The sequence below is a fragment of the Paralichthys olivaceus genome, chromosome 4 (genome assembly GCF_024713975.1).
Source record: "Paralichthys olivaceus isolate ysfri-2021 chromosome 4, ASM2471397v2, whole genome shotgun sequence".
NCBI classification, from domain to species: Eukaryota; Metazoa; Chordata; class Actinopteri; order Pleuronectiformes; family Paralichthyidae; genus Paralichthys; species Paralichthys olivaceus.
This window is the reverse complement of record NC_091096.1, coordinates 5,169,851-5,194,435: the sequence shown is the minus strand read 5'-3', so window position 1 is coordinate 5,194,435 and position 24,585 is coordinate 5,169,851. Positions and strand designations below refer to the sequence as shown.

Here is a 24,585-nt window from a genome sequence, read left to right as displayed (position 1 = left end):
TATTGTGTTTTAGAGCTTTCAGACACATCTCAGGGTCATAAATATCAAACCTTGGCACTTCATTCGCTTCAGCACATAAAAAAAATCTCATTCATTAATGTTGAAAGCTTCTGTGCTGCTGCTTTAGCGCCAGTGCTTTCACAGCTCTGATACTGAAGGTCTGTGTACTCTGCTGATCTGCTGCTGCTAAGGTGGCTGGACAAATGTTCTACTTAGGAACATTCTGAAATAAGTGAATTAAGAAGATATACAAGTGATTTAAATGCTAATAAATAATACTTCACTGACTTAAAATGATAATTTTTGCTTTTTATTGCGACTTTGACGTTGTCTTCATCTTACACTGCTAGAATCTGTGGTGACATCGTGAGGACTCTTTCACAACTCTTAATTCTGACACAACATGTGTGCAGTAAACAGACCAGTGTCCCTGGACTCTGATTTTACCCACAGCCCTAAACTAAGTTAGAAAGTGGCCAAAACTACTAAATGAGACTGAATTCATCACTCTGAAGTAATTCTGATTTAAATTCTGAAGTCGAGAAGAACAAATCTGTGAAGCTCACAAATACTTGTGAGATGTTCTGCCCGTTTGTCTGCGACTTTAAGACCTTCGGAGGTCTAAGCTCTGGTGATGGACTTAAAAAAACAACATTACATATGCAAAGAAACAAACACACACTATTTAGTACACACACACAAACACACACACACATACACATACACACACACACACACACACACACACACAGTTCCACTAGCCCGTCCTGACGTGCAATTTGATTAGTGACTGCGTACTGCAGCGCTCAGCAAAAACGAAAACTCTAGAGGACAGCAGATGTTCGTATACACTCCCCTCCACCCTCCCTCTCACTATCCCCTCCCCTTCTCCTCCTCCTCCCATTTATGAACACGGACACACACACGCACATACATGCACACACGCTTTCCCTGACTCTGCTCCATGTTGGTGTGCAGCCAGGGGAGTGACCCGTGGAGAAGGTGCACCTGTTAGTGTTTCCTGTCATCCGCCGCAATATGTCAACAACCAGATAATTTAGCACCAGGCATCTTTGGTCCTCACACATTGATCTTTTAATTTATCACTAAAAATCGAGGCGTCTGTGCACTTCTCATTTGTCGCTCTCTCACTCGGCTCTGCAGCTCCTCGTCCTCTAATCCCTCTTTGACTCGGAGGCTCGTGTCAAGTTGTCGCCCACTAACAAGGAGCTTTGGTTGAAACGCTGGCAGACGGCAACACGTGACAGTGGACACGCGTTACTGCCGACATCTAACGTCTTTGTCAAAGAAATCAAATGACTCTAGAGTTGCTCTTGGAGGAATGACAGCGTCTCTGCTTAAGAGACACAACTCAGCCAATCACAGCCGTGCGTGTGGAGCTGAGTTGAGGTTGAATCACTATCAGCCAATAATGAAAGATCTAAAAGTGGAGAAGATGGTAAACTTTAATCTTTTCTCAGTTTTGCAGTGTTGGCAGTATCGTCCCTTTTCATTTTGGATTCAGCCAAAACAAGACGAGTGAAATATGTGTTTAATAGTCTGGATTGTTAATGATACTGTTGGTACACTTGGACTTTCAGTGTTATTGATTCAGGTCAGTGATGTGTGACGTGTTTTGTTCTAAAGAGAACATCAATGAGGGCAGATTTACAGTATTGGGTATTTGTGTTGGTTATCAAGCTGTGTCAGATGGTGCATTCATGTCGGATCTCGTAAATCAACATCAGAAACTTTGTGAAGCAGAAATGATCTGATGCGCTTGGTCATGACTCGAATAAAAGTTTTATTGGAGCAAATCAAAATGGCCACTCACTCTGAGTATCAGGTCAGAAAACATTATGTGTCGAGGAAGGAACAGGGGGTGGAGCCTGACTGACAGCTCAAGGACAAAGCCTGTCCACTGGATGGTACAAGCTGTCAATCACACTGTGTCCACACCCCAATGTATAAGGTGCTTTATTTTCTATTGGACTTTAAACGGGACCCTAGTTTACAGAATGAACATCATGCTGTGTTGAAGAAGACTTGAAACTAAGACCATAAACGTCTTAAACGTTATAAATCAAGTGAGAAGTCTGGTTATTTCCTCATAGATTTCCATAGAAACAACCGAGTCGCCCTCTGCTGGGCAATCAAGAGAACACAGGTTTCAGGCACTTCCGCCTTGGCTTCACTTTCTAGACCTGAAGTCTACGTTCATTTTTATATACCATACATAGTGTAGGGGGACGTACCTGTTTTATGATGGACTTCAGCCTCGCCATGGCGATGACAGTGACCCACACAGACATGAGCGACCCGAGGAAGTCGCAGAACTGCAGGACGTCATACTCCATGATGCAGAACACCACGATACCCGGCTGGTCACATGCGTGGTAGAACTGTCGGGAGAAAAGAAAATGTTGAGGCCAAATAACAGGAAAATGTCATTGTGAAAATGTACTATTAGATGAGTGACGGGAATTTTATTTTTTACCCAACAACAGTTTTCTGGTTTGGTCTAAATTTACTCCGTTGTGGATAATCTATTTTAATCCATGTCTTGCCAGCCCAGTTCCAATTTCCTGTGTGTTCATGCTTAATAATCTCTCAATTTACTTAAATTGTTGTCCCTTTTCCAAACTAATTATTTTCAACCAAAAATACATAAATATTAAATAGTTTGTGAGTCATCTCTTTGACCGACCAGAACACATCCGTCCCTGAATATTAGTAGATTCGTATTTCATTAAAGCTTTTTTTTTTGGATGCGATATGACTTTTATTACCTCTCCGATAAATCCCTGTGGAGTTTTCCTGTTAATACCGAGCAGGGAACGAGCTGCCCCAACGACACGTGAACTACAGAGAAGTCCAGTTGGATCAACAGGTTGAAAAAAGAGGAGACTGGTATCTGTGTGTAATTTGGCCTGATTGAATTTAAAGGGACTGTCGGGCCTTGGCGGAGGGATGAGCCGTTCTAGTTGCTCTCATGTGTTTTGAGAAACAGCAGCTGCAGGGGAAGCAGTGAAGCTGCTTCCTGGTTGTTTGTGCTTTTTTAACACCCAAAAATATTTTATAGGTCAGCTCTGGTGTTTGTGCAGAGACGTGCAACAACATGCAGTCACTCACAGTGGAGAAGAACATGGTGAAGATGTAGACCGACGCCTCCAGCAGATAGTGGCTTCGGATGGCGATGGCCACGGGCGGGACGAACATCAGGTTACTGAGACAGAGCAGCAGCGTGGAGAGGAGCTGGAAACTGTAGGAGTACGCCTCCGAGTTGTCTGTGCAGCCCCAGCCCTCCCAACCTAACACACACACACACACACACACACACACAGAGTCAGTACTGTATGTTGTCTAAGAAAGCAAAGATGTAAGAGAGAAGATAGCTTTTGTGTTTGCAGGTTTTATAGGGTGTTTAAAAAATGGCGTCAAAGCAGTCTGTGTCATTCTTAAGCTCTATATAAACTTTATGAAAGTCTTCTTAAATCTTTCGAGAGGATGAGTAGAGACTCAACTCTACATAAATCAGTTTCCTTCAAAAGCTCATCCCCTCAGAATTGACCGAATCTCTCGAAATGGAAGAAAAACATGTTTATCTCTTACAAGTTGAAAGTTTGATCAGCCCTTTGTTCTAAACAGACACTTCTCCATGAAAACCATCAGAAATCGATACGAGTGCAGTTGTTTGTCGTGCACAACAGAGCCGCGGTGGCGTGATCTGCCTCCGATGTTACAATCCCCCGCTTTGCCACTTGATCTGGATCCTCATCAAGCCGGGGATTGGATGAGACGGTGCGAATTAAATATTCGTGAGCGCTGTTGAACGGAGGCTTTGCGGCGCGAGACGGACCGAGGGGCTAGGGCTGAATGCAAATGCGTGCCAGGAAGCAGTCACACATATGAAGTATGACAATGAATTTAACTGCAGAGAAAAGCAGCTCCGATTAAAAGAAGATCAAAGCAGGACTTAAAACAAGCCTTGGAGGACGTGCTTTGTTTAGCTTCATAAGCTCATCTTTTATTAAAAAGCTGTTCGTAATTAGGAGTGTGTTTTATTGTCTTATCAGAATGGCTTATATTAGAAGATTAATACCAGGCCACTGCATGACTCATTAGACAGTGGCATCTACGATTTAATGGCGGTATTGTCGGTTCAGCTCTGGCAGATGACCCGAGCCACCCCCCACCTTGCTCCGCACCCATTTCTCTGTCACTCTGCGTGATGTATTTTCCTGCAAATTAAAGATGCTCTGCAGCAGTGATGACCCAATTTCCTCACAAAAACTTTTATCTTATCTTGTATGCAAAAAAGCTCTTGACTGCTGAAAATCACTTCCAATTATTAATTCATGGTAATGTGTTTTTTCTAATTATCAATTACTGATTAATAACCAAAGCCCCTGCATATTTATACAGCACATTTGAACAATTATTTCTCCACTTAAATCAAACAACTTGCGTTGTTTTGTTAGTGACGGGCTTCCACAGCTCAGTGAATGAACTTTGAACGGACCCCCTTATCTGAATTGAGTTCATCAGGTGGAGGCTGGAGAATGAACTGACAATGCAAAGCTTAAGAGTAGATTTTTACAGTGAATTATTACCTGCTTTGCATTCACATGCAGCGTATAGGTAGTTGTTGGTGCGCAGCAGTTTGCACTGTCCATACGTCCCACAGTCATTGATGCAGGGAGTCAGGTACGAGCGCATATACACCTCGGCTGTAACGTTGGTGCACGCCTCAAATCTGAAAAAAAGGCACAGACAGACAGGCGGACGGATGAGGAAAGTAAAAGCAGAACCGCTGGTGAATTCAGGTCCTTGTGTAACAGCGTGAAAACAAACATCAACTGTTTCACCTATTAATGGATTTCAACTGACTTGTTTTTTGTGGGTAGCAGCTTTTAGCAAAGACTCTCAAGTTATTAATGTCAGTCTGTTGTTCAGCTCCGTGGTCGAAAGTGAAATATCTTAACAGCCATCAGATGGATTGTTATGGCAGTTTACACAGAAATTCATGTTCCCTAGACGATGAATCCAAGCGGCCGTGGTGATTAACCTGTGATTCTCTTCACTGTTCCTCTCATGCTACAATGAAAATGATATTTGTAAATCTCAGTGAAATATCTCAACAACATCTGGATGGATTAATGACTTTTCATTTGGCATCATCATAAGGTTTAAATTAAAAAGTCCTACAAAATCATTTCAGTTTCACCAAATACCATGAAGCTAAATGTGATGATAATCCATTAAGCCTCAGCAGTTCTCTGCATTTAGCGCAAATTAGCAAATGTGGCCAATTAGAAGATGCTAAAGATTATACCTGCCAAATGTTGTTGAGGGAATGTTAGCATTTATTCAACCCATCACCGTTGTGTCGAAGTGCGGCGCATTGACTTTGTCTCCACTTCCTCACATTTAAAATTATTTGAGACCAGAGTCTGCATAGTAGTGATCGTGAGGTGGAGCTGCAGTATCATCTGCTAACATGGAGGAGGTGCTGTTTATGACCTATACTGCAGCCAGGGGGCGATAGAGATGTTTTGGCTTTACTTCTGGGAGCCGCCATGTCGTCCATCTTCATATACAGTTTACAGCTGTATCCCAATTCAGTGGCTGCATCTGTCACAGCAGTGCAGCAAAGTGCGACCACTTCAAGAGCTCCACCTCATGAGGCCAACAAAAGCATCTTTCCATCCCTGCACTTGCTTATATGTTTCTGCTTGACAATGTAATTGCTAATTCCTGACAATCAATCACAGAGAATAAAACTCCAGGAGGTAACAAATGTGTTTCTTTGCCAGAGGCCATGTTTTTAATCGACACATCTGCTTACTTTTCTATTTTTAACTCATATCAATCAACCTCACGTCACTCACGCCCCTTTTCTCTCTAACGTTAGCATGTGTTGCTGCGTAGAAATCCAACACATACAGAAGCTATGTTCACGTTCTCCACATTGTCAAACCTCAGCAGTGCTTCTCATGTGAGGATGAGTTTGTGTCTCACACCATCTGTTATTATCCGTTACTCAAATTCAATGGGAACTCCCAGGAGACACAGGAATAGAAAAATCTGCTTAATTTCATTCTGTTCACATTTTCTCGCCATTAAGGATTCGGCAAAACAGCTCAATTTGCTGAATATATATTATCGCTGTGAACTTATGAAAAACATTGAGTTGGACAGGTTAATAGAATCATTTCTGCCTCCTTCTCTTTCCTACATCTCTCACAGTGATTTTACACAACCCAGAGAACGAGCAAGTTCTTATCGCTATCACTGTACATGAAGGTGCAGAGAACAATGGAGATTACGAGACGTTTTCTGGTTGAGAAAAGATAAGAGCTGTGCCCTTTACAAGAAAAAAAACAAGGTTTTGTCTGTATGTATTAATATTTACAGATGGAGAACCAAAGTCTCTGCCTCTGTACAATGAAATTCTACCTGTGTGAACAGTGACATGATGATAAGCAAACAAAGAGATGAGGAAGCACTTGCTCTCTCACCAAAATCAGACATTCACTTTTCACAGTCAGATTAATTTAAAAAAAGATGCATGAATTCAAAATAAGCTGCTTCACAAATTAAAATGAAATGAAAATTTAAACTTGCAAAATTTCACGAAATACATATTTGAATTGTTTTGTTATCACTTCCCAACATGCAAATGTGACCTTAAACCTCAGAATCGAACCCTCTCTCTCGTCGTATGCTAGGTGTGCAGCAGAAGCACATTCACGAAGCCGGTCCCAAATTAATTTGCTGGGTGACAGATGGGAAAGGATGTGGGGGGCTGCACCGTTTAAACGATGAGGATGTTGTCTTCATTAGAGCACTGAATTATTAATTTAGGTAAATAAACTAGTGATGGTTATTTGAATATGAGCTTAAAGAAATATTGAATGTCCCGTTTTGAAATTGTCCTCCTGTAATCGACAGCAAATATTGTCTCATGTAGATTGATGTGGGGCGCTGGGACAAAGCCAAAGCGCTAATAATGAGACTGTCAAACATTTATGAGCAGCAGTCATTCAACTGGCTTCAGTGGATTTTTACTTGGAAAATCATGTTTTGGAGAATTTCTGGGTTGAACAAAGCTTTGCCATCACACAACTGTTTCCATTCTAAAGGAAAAGTTCAATAGTTTTGTGGGAAAATGCAAATTTTCCATCCTGCCCCTGAGTTACATGAGCAGATCGACAGCTCTCATGGCAAATATAAAGCTCCAGCTAACAGCTCGCCTGATTGTGAAAATGTAAAAAAACAAACACCTGCTGGCTCCTATAAAGCAAAACGATTATCACAAACATGTTTTTTCAAATAGTACAATGGAAATTTGATGATTGTATACTTTGTTTTTGTAAATCGACCACACGAGAAGTGCCAGCACGATTTTGTTCAGATTTAACACACAAAATGTGATGTGTTGATTTTTGAACTTTAGAGCTGCTGCTGGGCGGATTCTCACCTTTGGACAGAGCCTCTCCTCCTCTTCAATGCTAAGCTGAGTTAGCCAGCTACTGGCTGTAGTTTCATAGTTGGTGTATAGCCAACAATGTATTGATTGTTTAAAAATGATCAAATAAGGGAATTTCTGGGTTTGTCAAAAATCATCTTTGAAGACAAAAACTCAATTACTTCTGACAAGGAGGTTCCTGTCTGTGTGTTTGTTTATGCGTGTGTCAGCAGGATTACACAAAAAGCACCTAATGGATTTAATGGCTAAAAAGTACCCATTTAATTTCAGTGCAGATCTGGACAGAGGGTCGGATACAGGAATTAATTTTTTGGGACATTTTCACAATTGTTCCAGGCAATTTGTTGCAGCCTGATTGAATTTAATGGGACTGTTGGGCCCCTGGGTGAAGTTCTCCATTGGCAAAAACACAATCGCAGCAGTGGCTGTCTTACCCGTGTTCAGTGGCACACAGAGAGCGCAGACTGAGGTACCAGGTTCCTGTCTGTGGGTAGGGAATCCTCAGCTTGGTGATATTAGCAGAGGCGTTTACAGAGAGGAAGAACCCGGACACCGATTCTGCATCAGAAGAAAACAACAAACAAGATTAAAACTGATATGAACCCAATGAAAGAGAAGCTGAAGATCAATCACTGACTGTAATTTAAACGTCAGCTTCATCGAGCTGATAAATCGAGTTCAACTGAAGAAACCAAAAGATGATGGTTGAACTTTAAGGAAAACAGTCGTAACTTGCCTACGAGCAGTCTGAGTTTTGGGAGTTAGAATCGGTGAAGTGTAAAACTCTTATAGGAAAACAAACAGTTAATCAACTTGTGACTATTCTGTGAGTCAAATTGGATTTACCTGATTCACATTTCAGTGATGAGTTGCCTCGTAAGAAGAGAGGCGTCCCGTGATTCAAGCAGCCAAACACCGTGACATTAGCTCCTCTCAGCACAGTCTGCGGGAGGAAACACAAACAAACGTCATTCATCCGTCCAGCCGGCCATCAACCATCTGCTGCCATCACGCCTGTGAGCTAACACTGTCCATGATTACCTGCAGCTCTCATTTCCCCTCCGCTGTGAGACAGTAAACTTTAAAGCTAACAAATCAAGCGAAAGTGCTCTCCCTCTGTCGGCCTCAGGCACCTCAATGAAGATGTTAGCAGTTTATCTCCTTAAAGCATCAATTATACATTAACACGCTCGTGCATTAAAAGAAAAATTCCTGGAGAGGAGTAGTGAAGCGTTGAGAACTGTATATGCTTAAACACAGCAGCTCACTCTGCAGAGACGGGAGGTGAACAGAGGCCGCCGCAGTCCAATTTGGTTTTGGTAGAAAACAACAGGGATACAAATAGCAGCAATAAATACTGGATGGGTTCATCCAGTATTTATTGCTGCATCCAGTGAAATTTGACACTTTATAAGTTTGGAAATTCTTTCCAATTTATTCACAGTGCTTCTGCCGTTTGGGAGCAAGGAGAAGGTGCAGCAGAGCATTGAAATGTTTTACAACCAGAGTGGAAAGTGTCCAAATAAGTTACAAAGTCTGAAACTGCAGCTTTTATTCCTTCGTTTCATCCATTTGCTGCTTTTCACGCGTCAGACTTCGACATCGGCTTCGGCCTAAAAGCTCTTGAATCTCATCGCTTTTTCACAGTTGAGATGTTTTTTTGCGTCTTCATCATCTCCTCATCTCATCCTGAGATGTTTGTATCTTTTTGTTTTGCGTTCAACAACACACACACACACACACACACACACACACACACACACACTGACTCGTGCGATATAACCTTCATGCTTTTCCTCCGTGCCGCCTCAAACTGAAAACTTAACATAATAAGATTCAGCACAGGTATTTGCTGTGTGTCCAAAGGGAAACAGAAGTGGTTTGGATAACTTAAGGCAATTATTTCCTGAATAAATAAGATTTGTGTCGCCCCCCCCAGCATAAAATGTATACGCAGGGGGAGTTGGCAAAGTTGTTGATGCAATAACTTAAACACTTTGCCAGGTGCTGAGATTTCAAGCTTCCTAAACTCACCATCTGGCCGGTCCTCTCCTGGAAGTAAGATAATGCCCACTAGCATTTCAAGATAGTGCCCCCCCCCCCCTTTTGTCCCCACTCTCCCCCACAGTTTGAAGATGAAGGATTAAGAAAGAAAAACACTCGTGGACAGAGAACTGAATGAGACGCACGGGGACATGCAAGGGTAGAGTGGCCCCCAAAGCCAGACGTCGTATATCAAGTGAATTTTATCAACATTTCTGGTTGGCAAATCAAAGAGCTCAGTTCAAAAAGGGGAAATGTTTTCAGCCATGCAGGCTGCATGATGATGTCTTTCATCTGTCCCATGTGGATCTTTTGAAGGACTTTGATCTTGTCGGACTCTTTGTGTTTCTGTTATCTTGTTGTTTTCATGCGTTTGGTTTTTGGATTTGTGTCTCTGTCGTCTCCTCCTCGAGTTGAACTACGTTATTTTCCTGTTCTTGCACATTTAGTGAGTTTCTCTTTTACCTTGAGTCTCATTTCATTGCACTTTACTTTCTGTCTTTGTCTGCTTTCCCACCTTCACAGGTTACGTGTCTCTCCTTGATGGTGTACCTGTGTTCTTTGTTAGTTATCGTCTTGTTTTCCTCGTGTACATTTTTAACCATATGCTTTGTTTTTTGACCATTCCCTTTTGCTTGAATGTAGGAGTCAGTTGGTTTGTTTTTCTGGTCGCAAGATTACACAAAAACAAATGAAAAGATTTGCACGAAACTCGGTTGAAGGGCGTGAGATAGGTCAGGGAAGAATTCATTCAATTTGGATGCGGATCCAAAACAGGGGGCGAACACTTTTGTGAATTCATAAAAAAGTAATTGAGATCACCAGGCATTTTTATGGGACTGATATCTTTGAGTGTGATTCATGGTGCCGCTGATGAATTGGAGGGGAATGCTGGGCCTTGGCAGAGGCTCTACCGAGTGCTATTCTAGTTTCGGGACGTGTCTGATCCGTCATCTGAACCATTCACGCTGTGTAGAGACCAGGAAACTCCTTTGTTTCCCCTCTGACTGACTGCGTGGAGCTGAAGTTAAGATTTTGCTGACAAATTTCTCGACTGTAATCCGTCTTCCAGCTCCATCCAGCCTGGAGCTAACCATTCCTCAGCAGCCAACATCTTATCTGTCCAGTACTGTGCTTCAACAAGAAAAGGATTTCAATCACTTACACAAATACAGTTGCATTGTCAAGGCTCTGCTGTTAGTTTATGTTCAGTTCTTGTTGTGCTGGTCATTTTTTTTTCGTTTGCACAATTTAAAATGGATGTTTATGTTGTTTGGGCTTTTATTTATTGCTTTTCCTTGTAAACCACTTTGTACCATTGCTGCGAACACTGCAACATTAATCAAACTTAATATTGTGATTTACATGCCTGATCCATTATGCAGCTGTTAGTTAATATTATGGGATGTGAGTGGCAGAGGCGTAATTGAATCAGGTGCAAACTATGCAGAGCTCAAGGTGACTGTAGTAAAGTACTGTAGAAAAAACATCTGAGTACACATCCCTTCCAAAGGATTAGCACAACATCACTCATACTTCAACTCTGATCGTGAAGACGCTTGCAGATGGAAACAACTTCACGAGGATGCCAGTTTGTCTCTGTTATCGTCGTCTCGCTTTTGATTTGCTGAATTTCCCCGGAGTTATGTTGATGACATTTGCCAGACAGGACACAATGCCAACCGATGCAAGAACATGAATGAAGTTGGCAAGTGAGCCACATGTTGCACATCCCAGTGCCCAAGATAATTTAAATAAAGTCCTTGATGAGTTTTCATGTGGCTCAATAAAATATTGCACTGTTGTAGGGTTTTTTATTTTTTTGACTCGTATTTTTCATGCTGCTTAGCAACAGAAAACATCAACGTTTCTTACATTTATTTCTCTTGGCATCAGTTCAGTATTTTCCAATCAAATTCTTTTTTTTATCAAAAACTTCTCATTCACGGGGCCCAGAAGACAACAAACAAATTAATACATTAGCATGATGAAAGAAAAAGAAATAGATTGATGGGCCACATCTTTTAGAATATTTATGTCCGAATGTTTTATTTCCACATTTATAAATGTTAATAAAAATAAGAGATAGTTGTTTACAAATGTGTCCATGTAAATGTGAATATTATGCATATAATCCATATATGGATGACGGATTATCCACCCATCCATCCATCCAACTTTTAAGGGTTGATTTTATTGAATTATTTCATCAATACCCATTAGTTTATCATTTATATTATTTTTTATAATATCCGTTATGAATATTTTTAATGTCATGGCTCCAAACCTAACCCTATCCCTGCAGCCTGCGTTCCTTTCAAGATCACCTTCTGCGAGCACGTCAGCCATGACTGTGATTGTCAGTTCTATGAGAAGTCGAAGAAAAAAGGTGTAACACGCAAAAGCTTATTGAGCATTCATTGATAGCGTCTCAAGGAATAATGTTTATCATTGTGCTTATAATTCCCTTTCTCTGCATGGGCCCTGATGTAAAGAATGTCAAGAATGATGTAAAGTGATAATCTTCCACTGGAAATAAAAGTCATATGCATTAAGTTTACACTCTCTCACAGAGAGCGATAAGAGGCAGACAAGCCGTTCACTGAAAATGTCTCTATAAGCCCTGCAAATCAGTCACAGTCCCCCACTGGCAGCGGCTGCCTGGATTCTGTGCCTGAGACAAGCAAGTGACAGATCATCACCGTGGGGGGAGAAATCTGTCCATAGAATAATATAGCATGACAGTCTCTCTGAGGAATACATCTCGTGGCGCATACAAAAATCACAGCAAACCTGGCAACACAGCAGACTGTCGATGAGACATACGTGTGACTGGGATATGTTGGGCTGGAAAATGGGACAAGTCGCTTTAGCAAGGCCAACACAGACGCACATGTTGTCTTGACTGGACTGAAGGATGAGATGAGGATGAGAGGAAGGAAAAAAACAAGGTTGCCATTGGACGACGATGTAACTGTGGCGTCAGTCAATAAAAACATTAAATTAATTGTCTTTTCCTTGTGTCAACTATTTATATTTTTTCCTGACATATTGGGGGGAAATACAGCTGTTTGTAATCTCAGCGGGGGTTGGATGAGAAAATCAATTATCAATTTCATCTCTGTGTGTTCAGTGGAGATGAAAGACGTGTTCAGGGCCCGGCTTATCGCAAAATGTGGGAGCAGAGGAGATTCAGCATAGAAGATAAATTCCAGCAACTTCAATCCTGTCGTAATGAGATGTAGGACTACAATGAATTAAACACATCATTTTCTTGATTAATTATCTTGTGTATAAAAAAGTGTCAGGCTCTTAAAGCCTTTGCTGACATTATAATGAAATATCTTTTTTGTTGTTTGAATCCATAAGTAGTTTAATATCACACAACAAGAAGAAAATACCACATTATGGTGGCTCTGCCAACCACTGCAGTTTCTGTTTACATCATAGTTTCAAGGTCTCAGTAACTTTGATCTTTGACCTTTGAACAACAAGATCTTCCTTGAGTCCGAGTGAACATTTGCACCAAATTAGAAGAAATTCGATGAAGGCGTTTTTGAGATATAATCTTCACAGACGGACACACGGGTAACCCCAAAAACATAACGCGTCCAGCAACCAGCTGTCCTCAGTGCTGAGGTGCAAAAAATACCAAATATTTACATTTGAGAAGGTGAATTTGTTAAAAATGTATTAGAAAAGAAAAAATTGTTCCTGGTTAGTTTTCTGTCGATAACTTTATCAACCAGCTGATTGATTATGTCAACTCTCAGTTTTTTGGCATATGGTATTAAATTACAAAATGTAATAAGATGATGTTGAATTACAATCTCAACTCAAGCTTTGTTCGTCGGCTGTTGTAGAGCTTTGAGTTTTACCACATTCTGAGGTCAAGAATGAACTTAAACTCAACTTTTAAGCAAAAAGTTCTCTGTGTGTTTGCCATACACTGGAAACCTGTCCTGCTTGTATCCCACCTCTCGCCCAATGTCAGCTTTGGCTCCAGATTCTCTGGCAACATCCTCAAAGAATAAGCGGCAGATTATGGATGAATAGTGGGAATCTTATTATCTCTAATTCCATTAGGAAAATCCATCTGCTGATTGGAAGCTGTGTAAAAGCTGCTGATAGGACCTTGCGATTGTCTTGTTAAATGTAAAACTGTTAAAACCGAAAGTTGTATTTTCCTTGTTGTTGAAGGCCACCTGTTCACTCCTGTCTCCTCTTTTTGTGCAAAGCCACAGACGCTGTAGGCGAAAGATTCCCCTGATAGATATCTTTTTCTGAATGCAGAGAAATAAAACCGATTCCAATCTAACTTCCTGTGAAGACAGAGGAAATGTCAAGATATTTCTTTTTGAACTGGTTTATCAAAGAAATCTGTGAGGGGGTTTTATGCTTCCTCCCTCAGTTATTTCCACGCTGACTGGCCTGCGTTTCCATTAGAAGTGAAATATCTAAAAAGTCCATCTGCCAGCCTGTAGCTCTCCTGGTCCCGGCTCCCCGTCGGCCTCCAGAGCCGCTGCAGGTGGATTTCTAATGCCGTTAAGGGACAGCGCAATAAAGACTTATCAACTGCAGCTTGGATTATTTCTATATTTTGTTCACTCTCAGCTAGAAACATATGTCACACTCCCAAACATTGGCGTCTGTTTCCCTGTGAAAACTTTTTCAGCTCCCACAGCAGATTCTGCAACCATATGAGCATCCATATTTAGCTCAGCCAGACACTGTGAGCCCAATTATTCACCTTCTCTAAATGGAGACTTTCACTTCGCTAACTGGTGCATATTTACTTTCTTAACTACAGTCTCACCCTTCTCCACAGTGTAACACACAGCAGGTGAAGATAAGGGTGTCGACAGAGCCAGAGTCCAACATATTCAACCAAACGATGTAGCAGGCGCCAGGTTTTGGGATATTTTCACTAATTTCAAGGGAAATAGTTGATGCAAAAAAAACCAGGGATGTTTATGGGACTAAAATCTTCAAATGTGTGCAAATTGGTGCAAAAATCTTCATCTAGAATGTAAATGTGGTTTCATTAGGAGGCTGTAGGGTCTTTGCAGAGGTACATGCTCTATGAGCGCCATTCTTGTTTAAAGATATACACTAAGATAAATGTACATCCTGCCTAGTTAAAGACTTGCTTTAACCCGTCAGTGGAAGCTTTTTGTGTTTGAAAGTATAGTTTTCATAGGACAATCTGAGGAACTCACCACGTTGAGCTTGAGCTCCATGTTGAGGACTCCTCCACTGTCTAAAACTGGCATCAGGTTGATGGCGAACACAGCGGCCCGGTCTGGTGGGATCGATATATTTGGCCCGAAGAAGACGTAGAAGTGCACAGAGAAGGTGTCCAGCTCGTTGCGCAGGGTCGGGCGAATGGGCCAGCACTTGTTGGTGCCGGCTGTGGGGGGGAGGTAAACGATGCTGTCCTCGGAGGTGTGCAGGTGACTGTCGTTCTGCAGCAGACTGGGCAGCGTCGCCACAGAGAGCGTCTCCGACAGCGAGAAACCCATCGCTACTCCGAAAGACTGCGGCATGTTCATAGAGGAGCTGGGCTGAGCTCGGTCTTTAGACAAATCAGGCTTGGAGCAATCTGTTCAGAAAAGACAGATATCAAATACCCAAAGGAAATCCATCAGACTGGCGCCTGTATCAGCTCAACATTCTGGTGTATTTTTTAAGTTTTTAAAAATTGTCTACAATCCCCTTCGTTAAATCAAACGACCAATCACCAGCTAATCTCAAACAAACAGGAAATAACCAAGTCAGGTTTTTTACTTGTGTTATTATGCATGTTAAGCAAGTAAGTATTTTGCAAATGTTTGAAATGATCCCCTCCGGCTGGCTTCCATAATGTAAACAGTTAGGTTCGGTGCAGTATCATGCTTTTTAATGAGATAAAGATCCACAGTAATTGCAAACACTATACGCTCACTCAACACAATGAAAGTCACTGCAAAATGGTCATTGATGGCAACTGGCAAAGTACCATCAAATATCGTCAGTCCCCGCGGGGAACGGATTTCAAAAGGCTGTTCTGGCTCAGCCTTGTTTGCATAGCGTTGTCTCTGAAAGGGTTTGAAGTATTTTGACATCTGCTCAGGCAACTGGAGCACTCCTAAAAATACTGAAATACTAAATAGTGCATTGGCTGGAGGCAAATGTAAGTTTGGTGGAAACAAGAAAAATCTGTGTAAAATCTGAAAAGAACAAATTATATAGCACATGTTTATGCATGTACTGTATACGTGTGGGTGGATGGGAGAGGACGGGGGTTGTGTTATCATAGTTTTTCATTATCCCAAGAATTGGATTCTTTCTGCTTTCATATACAGCCTAACGCATAAACGCTGCCCACATCCACTGAGGGCAAGATACAGCAGCGCAAACACTGGATAAACAATAGTGATAAATAATGAAGTGCAACCTAGTTTTGCCGTCCTCTGTCTCTGCCGGGGAATGTGGCACCTGTAAATTGGACTGAATTTGAATAAGGGCACACTTTCCTGAGAGCGTTCATAACAATAATAACCAGCGACGGTGAGAAAGTGCAGGAGAAGGTGAGCACTCCAGATGGTCTCTCTCCTGAACCGGAGGTGTTCTTCAATTTAAATCCACAAAAGGTCAAGTAAGAGCTGCCTGGCAGGCAGGGGGGAGAGGCAGTGTGAATAATTAGTGTCTGTGTTACCATGGTAACAAAGTGCACTGTACAGTGACGAGCAGAGGGAGGGGATCACTACATGGGAGTGGACTTCCCACAGATTTGTGGGCCATCCCTGTGGAGCGCACATAAAAAAAATATCTCAGCTCTCCACAACCCAAAAACAGCATCTAGCACTTAAGCGCGGTAACTCGGGCCTTTTAGCGCTCTCGTATGAATCGCCTTCGTTTGGGTTCTTTTATTGAAAAAAGCCACGTGATGGTCCACCTTTGTCTGGGCTCCGTCTCCCATCACAACATGTGTCAAACTTCAGTTTCTGCCCCAGACACATGGGCAGCGTGGGACACACTGTAAAAACCACCTAAAGATTTTTTGCTATGATACAAAAACAAAATTAAACCTAACAATCAGTCTCACAATCCTTCATACATAGACTGGAATATTTTGGATACTGGTTACGAAGTTTGACTTTGAGCTTTTGTTTGGCCTAATTTAGGAGTTTTCAGGTTTACAGAGATCAGCCCTGGTATCGTCTAAGTTACACTTCAAACGCAGCAGAAGGGGAAATAATGAACAACACTGGAATCAAACGGCTAAAAGATTGTGGAAACGGAAATTGAGGATCATGAGAGAAAAGAGAAAATCCAACACAATCCCCCGATGACAGTTGTGAGCAAAATGCTGCAAGTTATTTTTAGATTAAGACGCAAAAATACCAGTGAGCTGAATTCTCATGCTTGCTTTTGAATAATCAGACTAAAAGAGAAATAAAAGTAAAATGTACAAATGATGTTGTTCCACATTAGTATTAATATAAAGCACTGGACACAGTCACTAACTATGAAACACCAAAAAGACATACGAGTTTGAATTTCTGATACTTTTCTTTTAACTCTATGTAAAATATTATTATCATTCATGCATCCACTATACAGATGGTATTTACTGTTATTACTGATGAATGTGTAATGGTGGAATTACATCACAATTAATTGGACATATATATTGGATTTTCAGTAACCTGGTCAAAGTAAAAGGGCAAAGATCAAAATGATGTCTCTGATTTTATGGGGAAACATTATCAGGTTAGAAATGGTGATTATTTTTTTTTCTTTCTTTCCAGGATTCATGACCACGATCGAGGCACTTTGGCTTTGGGGCGCAGTCATGTCATCCATCTTTATGTGCAGACTATGGTTTTAACATCTGGCCATTTGTTGCAGTTCAAAGGATTTAAATAAGTTTGTAATTTACCTCTTGAAGCTGACAAGAATTAAAAATGAGTGAATGGGGAACTCCCTGCACGGTCAGACTGATAATATTTTGTTGTATAATAATATTAATAATATTCTACATATATCAAGTAACATTTATGGTGCATTTTTAAAATGAATTGCTGCTTAATGCTCTCACCTGTGACCTGCACCCCGATGCGGAAGTAGACGTCAGAATTGCTCAGGTATCTCTCCACCAGGATGTAGTACCATTGTTCCCAGGCAGGATCCAGTGTGTCTAATTCACAAGGGTTCCACTCCCTGCAGTCGAGGGCGCTTGAGTTATGAACCGGCGGCGCCCGGGCTCTTATCTTCAGCACCACGGGACAACTGTCGCTGCTCTTGTTCTTGGTGCTGCAGTTTACCAGCTGAACCTTCACCTTCGATATATAATTGGGGATGAATACTCTGCACACACGCACAAACACATACGCACAAACACACATGCACGCACGCACACACACACGTGCGCTTTAGGCAGGAATAATAACATATTATGTAGTGAAGGCTCTTCACTGTCCAGTTTGCTATAGAGCATGCATATATAGGTTAATGTTTGTGCACTGAATGAATAGTACTATTAATATGTTTGTGTATAATTCATAATATTAAAGGTACTATACAACTAGACTGGTACTATATATTATTTGTGTGTGTGTCTGTGTGTGTGAAGACAGATAGATTCAGCACAACAAAGATTACAACAGTGCAACATTTTAATATCATTCACATCATTCATTTTTTATGAAGCACTCACCTTAGAGAGAAAAACTGAATGTAAAGAAAAAGAAAACAACTCAAACTGCTCTGCTCACGATACTGAGGTGACTTTTCGTGCAGGGGAAGTTAATAAACTTGTACTCGCACTTGGAAATTGCGTCTTTGAGCTACTAGATTCAAAGAAAATCATAACTGGATGGAGGAGTGAATAAATTCATTCTATGAATATGTGCAGCTTTTCAAAGAAAATCCCTCCTGACTTTTGGTTTTCTGGACGCTCAGGTAGAAGACTTACTTATAAAGTGCAGATCTGTTGTGGATGGGGATCATCTGGTCGATGAAGTATCCTGGATAGAGAACTGAAATCCCGATCAGCCTCTGGACGATGAGCTGAGGTTGGAACAGATACTGGCACTCTTCAGAGAGACCCTACAGAGATAACACAGCAGTGACATTAGCTGCTATTTAACTCCACAATATTTCTTAAATGTGGCTAAGGAGGAGACTGGATATGATTCAGACTGGCTGGAAATTCCTAATGGACTGTGTGCATATCCTGTCATCCTGCTGGATTAATATCACTCTCTCCTCCCTCAGCCTGCCACACAGTGTAACACGCACCCGCTATTTCACTCGTGTTGTTCTGAACCATTACTGCTTGATGTGCATTACTCTGTGAGATGAGCCGGGCAGACAGAATGACTCGGAGCCAGCCGGCCGTGCATCCTTTCCACACATGATCTGCTGTAAAAATGTGTTTTGAAAAGGAGCGAGGGCGTCTTGCACCTGATTCTAGAGGATAGGTGTGAATGCCAAATGAGGCTCTTCGTTCCTGTCAAGTGATCACGGACGCTTCCTGCTCCGGCCACAATTACTCTGGCGTGTCATTAGTCGGGGGAGCCGCTGAGGTGACCCTTTGATTTATTGCAACCATCACTCAGAGGTGCACATGTGTCTTGTAGAAGGAGTTTTAATTAAGGCTCAACCAGCATGTGATTTTGAAGGCCAACGTTTTTACACTGTAAGTGCAGTCATCTTTGATGGTGTTCAATTGCTTTAAACACGACCATTAAAAGTATTTCAAAAATGTATATTCCCCAGAATAAGAATCAGGATGGCTCAAAAAAGGATGTTTTGCAGGAAAATTACAAAAATAAGATATAAGATGTACAATTGATAAGAATCAGTATGTTCTGAAAAAAAAAAAGTAATAGCAGCTCTAACAGTCTCAGACTGAGCTCCATCATACTGACAAAGACAATGCTGCCTGGCCAATATCCAGAATTTAATAAAAGACTAATATACTGGAAAACCATTATATCAAACCCTGATTTAATGATCATAAAACAGTAACATCTATTTCAATGATAGATAAGTGATGATTAAAAGTTAAAATGTAGATTAAATGTGTAAACCCCGCAGCACTGTGAGTAATGTCATTTTCTTTCCTGACTCTATAAAGCGGCCTTGGGCACCTTGAAAGAAGAAATATAAATGATTATATTGTATTACTGTACGTTCATATTTTATATTATTATTGTTAAGTATGTTCCTAAAGCCTAAAACTAACTATGATTGCTGTCACTCAGTCACAAGATGATTTGTTCGCCCCACACATTCAGTCGCACCAACAAATATCTAGAAGCACAGAGAAACATTTCCCTCCATCCATCCATTATCTGTACTGCTCATCCTTGAGGGTCACAGGGGGCTGGAGCCAATCCCAGGTTGACATTGGGTGAGACATACACAGAGCTGACAAACAAGACCTACAACTAGTCGCGCTCACATTCACATCTATGGCCTCCAATTAACCTCTGCTGCATGTGTTTGGACCGTGGGAGGAAACTGGAGAACCCAGACAGACTCAGGGAGAACATGCACTCACCACACGCCAGCTGTCAGGTTCAAACCCACAACCTTCTGACTATGAGGCGACAGTGTTAACCACTGCATCGCCTCAAGTAAACATTTAATATCCTTTACTACTCTTATCATTTCCCATCAGTTTCCTCATTTACACTGAGCTTTGTATGAGGTTCATGGTTCAAAGCGTTTATTGTCATATATACAGAACAATGAAAATCTTTCTTTGCCTTCCACTATGAATACCGTGTTTTTTTAGAGAGAAAGAGAGAAATATAAAAATATAAATATGTAAAATAAACCGTATATGATGTAAATGGCTGCACTTCATGGTGCGATACAACAGGATACTATACGTTATGATAAGAAACGGTACAATTACATACGTTACGATACAATATAAGATAATAATCTCTGAAGGTGAAAAGTGAATGTCACCTCACACAGGACAAACAAGAGGCAAGAGAGAAATCAGTGAGACATCAACATATTCATAAATACCAACACTGCTGAATGAGTTGACAGTTTGCAATGTTGTTTTTCGTCTTATTAAACACACAACGAGGTCCACGTAGTTAGAAGAACAGTGAAAGTGCAAGGGGAGCAAACAGGAAATAAAGCTCATAATTGCTTCTTGTAATTTTGTTGTTAAATCCGTGTACACCGTGATAGATTTAGTCTTTCACTGAGATTGTTATTGATGCAGAGTGTATCCCCCTGTGGAAATACTTCAGCCCAATGTTTCCCTTCTGAACAGAAAACATCAGAAAACAAGGAAATTACTTTCGACAGCAGAATTTGGAAAATGTATGTAAGTCCCGTCTATGCAGTGTGCTGCTGGAAGCTGATCACATTTTAGCCACAGCGGCCTCTTTTCCCGCTGCCCCCAAAGCAAAACCCATTCTTCTGTACATGAAATGTTGAAGGCAACTTTTGATGATGGTTTGTGATTGCTGTGTATTCCAGGTGCACGTTTGCCAGCGAGTGGAAACCCAAGAGAAAAAGCACAACTGAAAAGCTTCCCAGTGACAGATAAACTCCCTGAAATGGAAATCAGCAGGTGTTTATGCAGCCAAACAGCAGAACATGATAAGATGAAGAAAGACTCTCTGACATTGTTCTGCTTCTTTAAGCTCTGCAGCACAAACTGGAATACTAATCTCAACCAAAATTTACATCAGTTTTATTTGATTTTTTTCTCCTATCATGATGAGGAGTTAAGTACCCATGAGGAGAATATTTTAGATTTAGATCACACTGAAATCAAATTACACAACACATTAGCACAAATAAGCTTCTGTGTTACCAGTCTCCATTAGTGGGTGATGCAGAACACAACAGCCATTCATGCTTTTCATTTACTGCTCTTAGCAGCAGATGCTGAATGAGATTTATTCTATATGGTTCTCAGGATGGGTGAGCTGTTGTGTCAGTCGCTCGATCCGTCCACCATTGAGGCTGCTGACTGAAACATCTCAACAGCTTCAGGAAGGATTGTCCTGATATCAGTGAGATCATTATCTTTCTCTTCTTCTATCCTGTACTTGCAAAAAAAAAACATTTGCAAGTACAGGACAGTGTGTGGGATTCCTCTTTTTTTTTTCCTGACCCACAATGCATCCTTCCACCAATTATCATGGTAATCTGTCAGGTAGTTTGTGTGAAATCCTGCAAACTAACAAACACAGATGAACACAAAACTTCCTTGGCCGAGGTAATTCATCTAGTTCCAGTGACGTGCTGTTGGGTATGCTGGCTCTGGCTTGTTATTACTTTCACCTGTATTATTCCTGCTGTGCCAGGTCAAAAACAACAGAGTAATCAATGTCAGCATGAAACACGCTGACAACACAACGACCCACAGGTTCGAAAATGAAACATGAACCTATGATGTCTGTGTGTGATGAATGACCGGGCTCACCTTGACTGAGATCTTGCCTTCATCCTTGGGTAAATGTGCTGCTAGGAACCAGTCTCCGGGGAGCGGGCTGGTCACGTTGAAGGCTCCTGTAGTACGGTTCGGGAGGGTCCAGGTCAGAGTCACAGAAAAGGATCCTGGGACAACCGTGTCCCGTGGGAAGCGGGTGTACAGGGGGTTGATTACTGGCGGAGCGCCAGACCTGAAGTACCTATTAATCACAAAAGGCAAAATTCAATCCCTGTTAGAGCCCAATATTTCATGAACAACACAGCCAAGTGTGAAATGAATCCACAGGAACAGCTGACGGAAAGAGCACCCTCCATTTGAAATATGGAAAATTCAAATATAAAACATGAATATTCATATGTTCACATGTTTGAATCACAGGGACACAGAGGAGTTTAAAATAGGCAGGAGAAATTAAAGCTTCACGCTTTAACAGCCGTTCCTCCGTATGTCCAGGCTGCAGTAATAGCTGACAATGCTCAGGGCTAACCAGCTGCTATAACCTTCTTCTCCCTGAGGTAAAGTAATTAAGATACATGTTATTATTATCTATGCCCTACAGGAGGAGCAGACTTTAGCATTTTAAGTGCAACTTTGGGAGAAGAAAAACCAAACCAAAAGGCTGTCAGCTAAACTCCAGCAACTCCAGGACAAGACGAAGTTGTTGTGACACTCGCGTAGACTTACACGGTCACGTTGCGGTTCGGGCAGCTGTCTCCGAACGTGCCCCCCTGCTCCTTGAAGGTGATGAGGTTCCATACGGCCATCATGGTGTCGTCAGGCACATTGAAGTGAAACAGTTCCACGCTGGCGAACGAGTTGAAAGCATTGAGTTTCCGAGGCGTTCGGGTGAAGTATTCCGTCACGAAAAGGCAATCTGAGGAGAGAAGAAGAGGAGCATGTGCTAGCATGTTTACCTTGATTAGCACATTACCACACATGTCCTTAATGTCATTAGTTCCTCAGGGATTTAGCATTGTTCACATACAAAGATGGACGACATGACGGCTCCCAACAGTGAAGCCAAAACATCTTGCTGGCTGCAGCATAGGACATACCATCCCTCCTCCCTGTTAGTGGATGGGACATGGACAAAACTCTGTAAGATGTTCTGAGACCGACTCGCGATTAGGCGAGTGATTCCCTGCAGGTCCAGTTCATGATCATTACTACGCAGACGCTGTCTCCAAATGACGTCACCAATGCAACATGGCATTTAAAAATAGGCTTCTTCATTTAAAGTTTGGTGTAATTTACCAGATTTAATGCCATCTCATGCCATGATACTTTACAATACAAGTGAAAATATGACCTATTTATGGACTACAGATAAAAATCACCAACGTCTTTCGAATTCGACCTCTGGGAACCATGAAATCTGCCAAACCATCCAATAGCTGACAAGAGATTTCAAAGTGTCAGACCAATCGACCGACAAATTGCCATCGACAGCCTAGCCTCTGGACTGAATCCCAAATACAAGGCATTTTCAAATTCTGCAGAACTATGGTACTTGTAAATAGAGCGGAGGCGGACGCAGCCTCTCTGTCTTAAGTCCATAACAACAAGCTCCTCCTTGAACCCAGAAAACTGTCGAGAGCTGAAACATGTAATCACAGACTTTAACTCCTGTTAGATCAGCTGAGGGAGATTCATGTATGCGGGCGCACTCACGGCCTGCATCATGTCAAATCCTTGGATTACATCCACCGGAGGCTCTGCATATAAAAGCAGCAGAACAAATGACAGGTGTAATCTGCCATATTACCTACGTGAGCTCTGCTGGCAGCCAGCACACACAGCAGGGGGTGGGGGGGGGATGGGCGTGAGTCAGTTAATTGCTCCACTAGAACATATTGCACCTCTTAGATGTGGTATAAATACAAACATAAGTAGATAACAAAGTAGGCAGCTGTATTTCAGGGGAATAATGTGATGGCACCATGATGTTTCACTGGAGCAGAATGTTTTCCATTTGTAGCACACTCCCATTGTGTCGGTGCACGTCAGCCCTTTCTACCATCTGTACCTGGAATACTTATGTCTGCATCTTCCACTGTCTTCTTTCTTTTGGGGTTGTAATTTATTTCCCTTTGCAATTCGTTCAAAAGCTATAGTGCTTTCACATTATCGTTTTGTGAACGTAGCAAGGAGCCTCTTAAACAGCACGAGCCCAATTCATTTGAGTGGTGGCAGCATGGAAGCTCACAGGACTGATGCCGTCCTTTGCAGCTTCGTGTTTGTGCTTCTGCTTCATTTCACCTTGATGAAGATAATGCGGAGTAAAGAAAACCAAGTGACGAGATGTTGAGCCGTGGGTGCACACAGTACTACCTCAAAGCCCACACTGGCTCGCACATATGGAGGCAATCTTAAATACTAAAGATGCAGAATAAGGAGGCAGAAACAAAAGAATGAAGCAGGCTGACTGTCAGGAGCTTCAGCAGAAACCCAGAATCCCAGCCTCTGGTCCGCTGCATGAGCCCTCTTTATATTAAATATTAAATGCCATTTTGCCATTTTATTACACGGACACAACGGAGGCTGCGAGGAAACTGGTCACAGACTGAAGTGTTGAGTAGATGAAATGCGG

General features: G+C 41.7%; 1 protein-coding gene across 1 annotated transcript in view; it reads right to left on the bottom strand.

Moving 5' to 3' along the window:
• The window catches only part of tmem8b (transmembrane protein 8B), a 33,998-nt gene that overhangs the window by 6,599 nt on the left and 2,814 nt on the right, over positions 1-24,585 (bottom strand). The window contains exons 2-11 of the mRNA XM_020099032.2: positions 22,680-22,869; positions 21,987-22,194; positions 18,495-18,628; positions 17,619-17,887; positions 14,755-15,137; positions 8,339-8,435; positions 7,927-8,050; positions 4,614-4,756; positions 3,133-3,311; positions 2,256-2,402 (exon numbers count right to left, since the gene is read on the bottom strand). Of these exons, the coding sequence (XP_019954591.1) occupies positions 2,256-2,402; positions 3,133-3,311; positions 4,614-4,756; positions 7,927-8,050; positions 8,339-8,435; positions 14,755-15,137; positions 17,619-17,887; positions 18,495-18,628; positions 21,987-22,194; positions 22,680-22,869 (1,874 nt within the window). The remainder of the gene's footprint in view (positions 1-2,255; positions 2,403-3,132; positions 3,312-4,613; positions 4,757-7,926; positions 8,051-8,338; positions 8,436-14,754; positions 15,138-17,618; positions 17,888-18,494; positions 18,629-21,986; positions 22,195-22,679; positions 22,870-24,585) is intronic.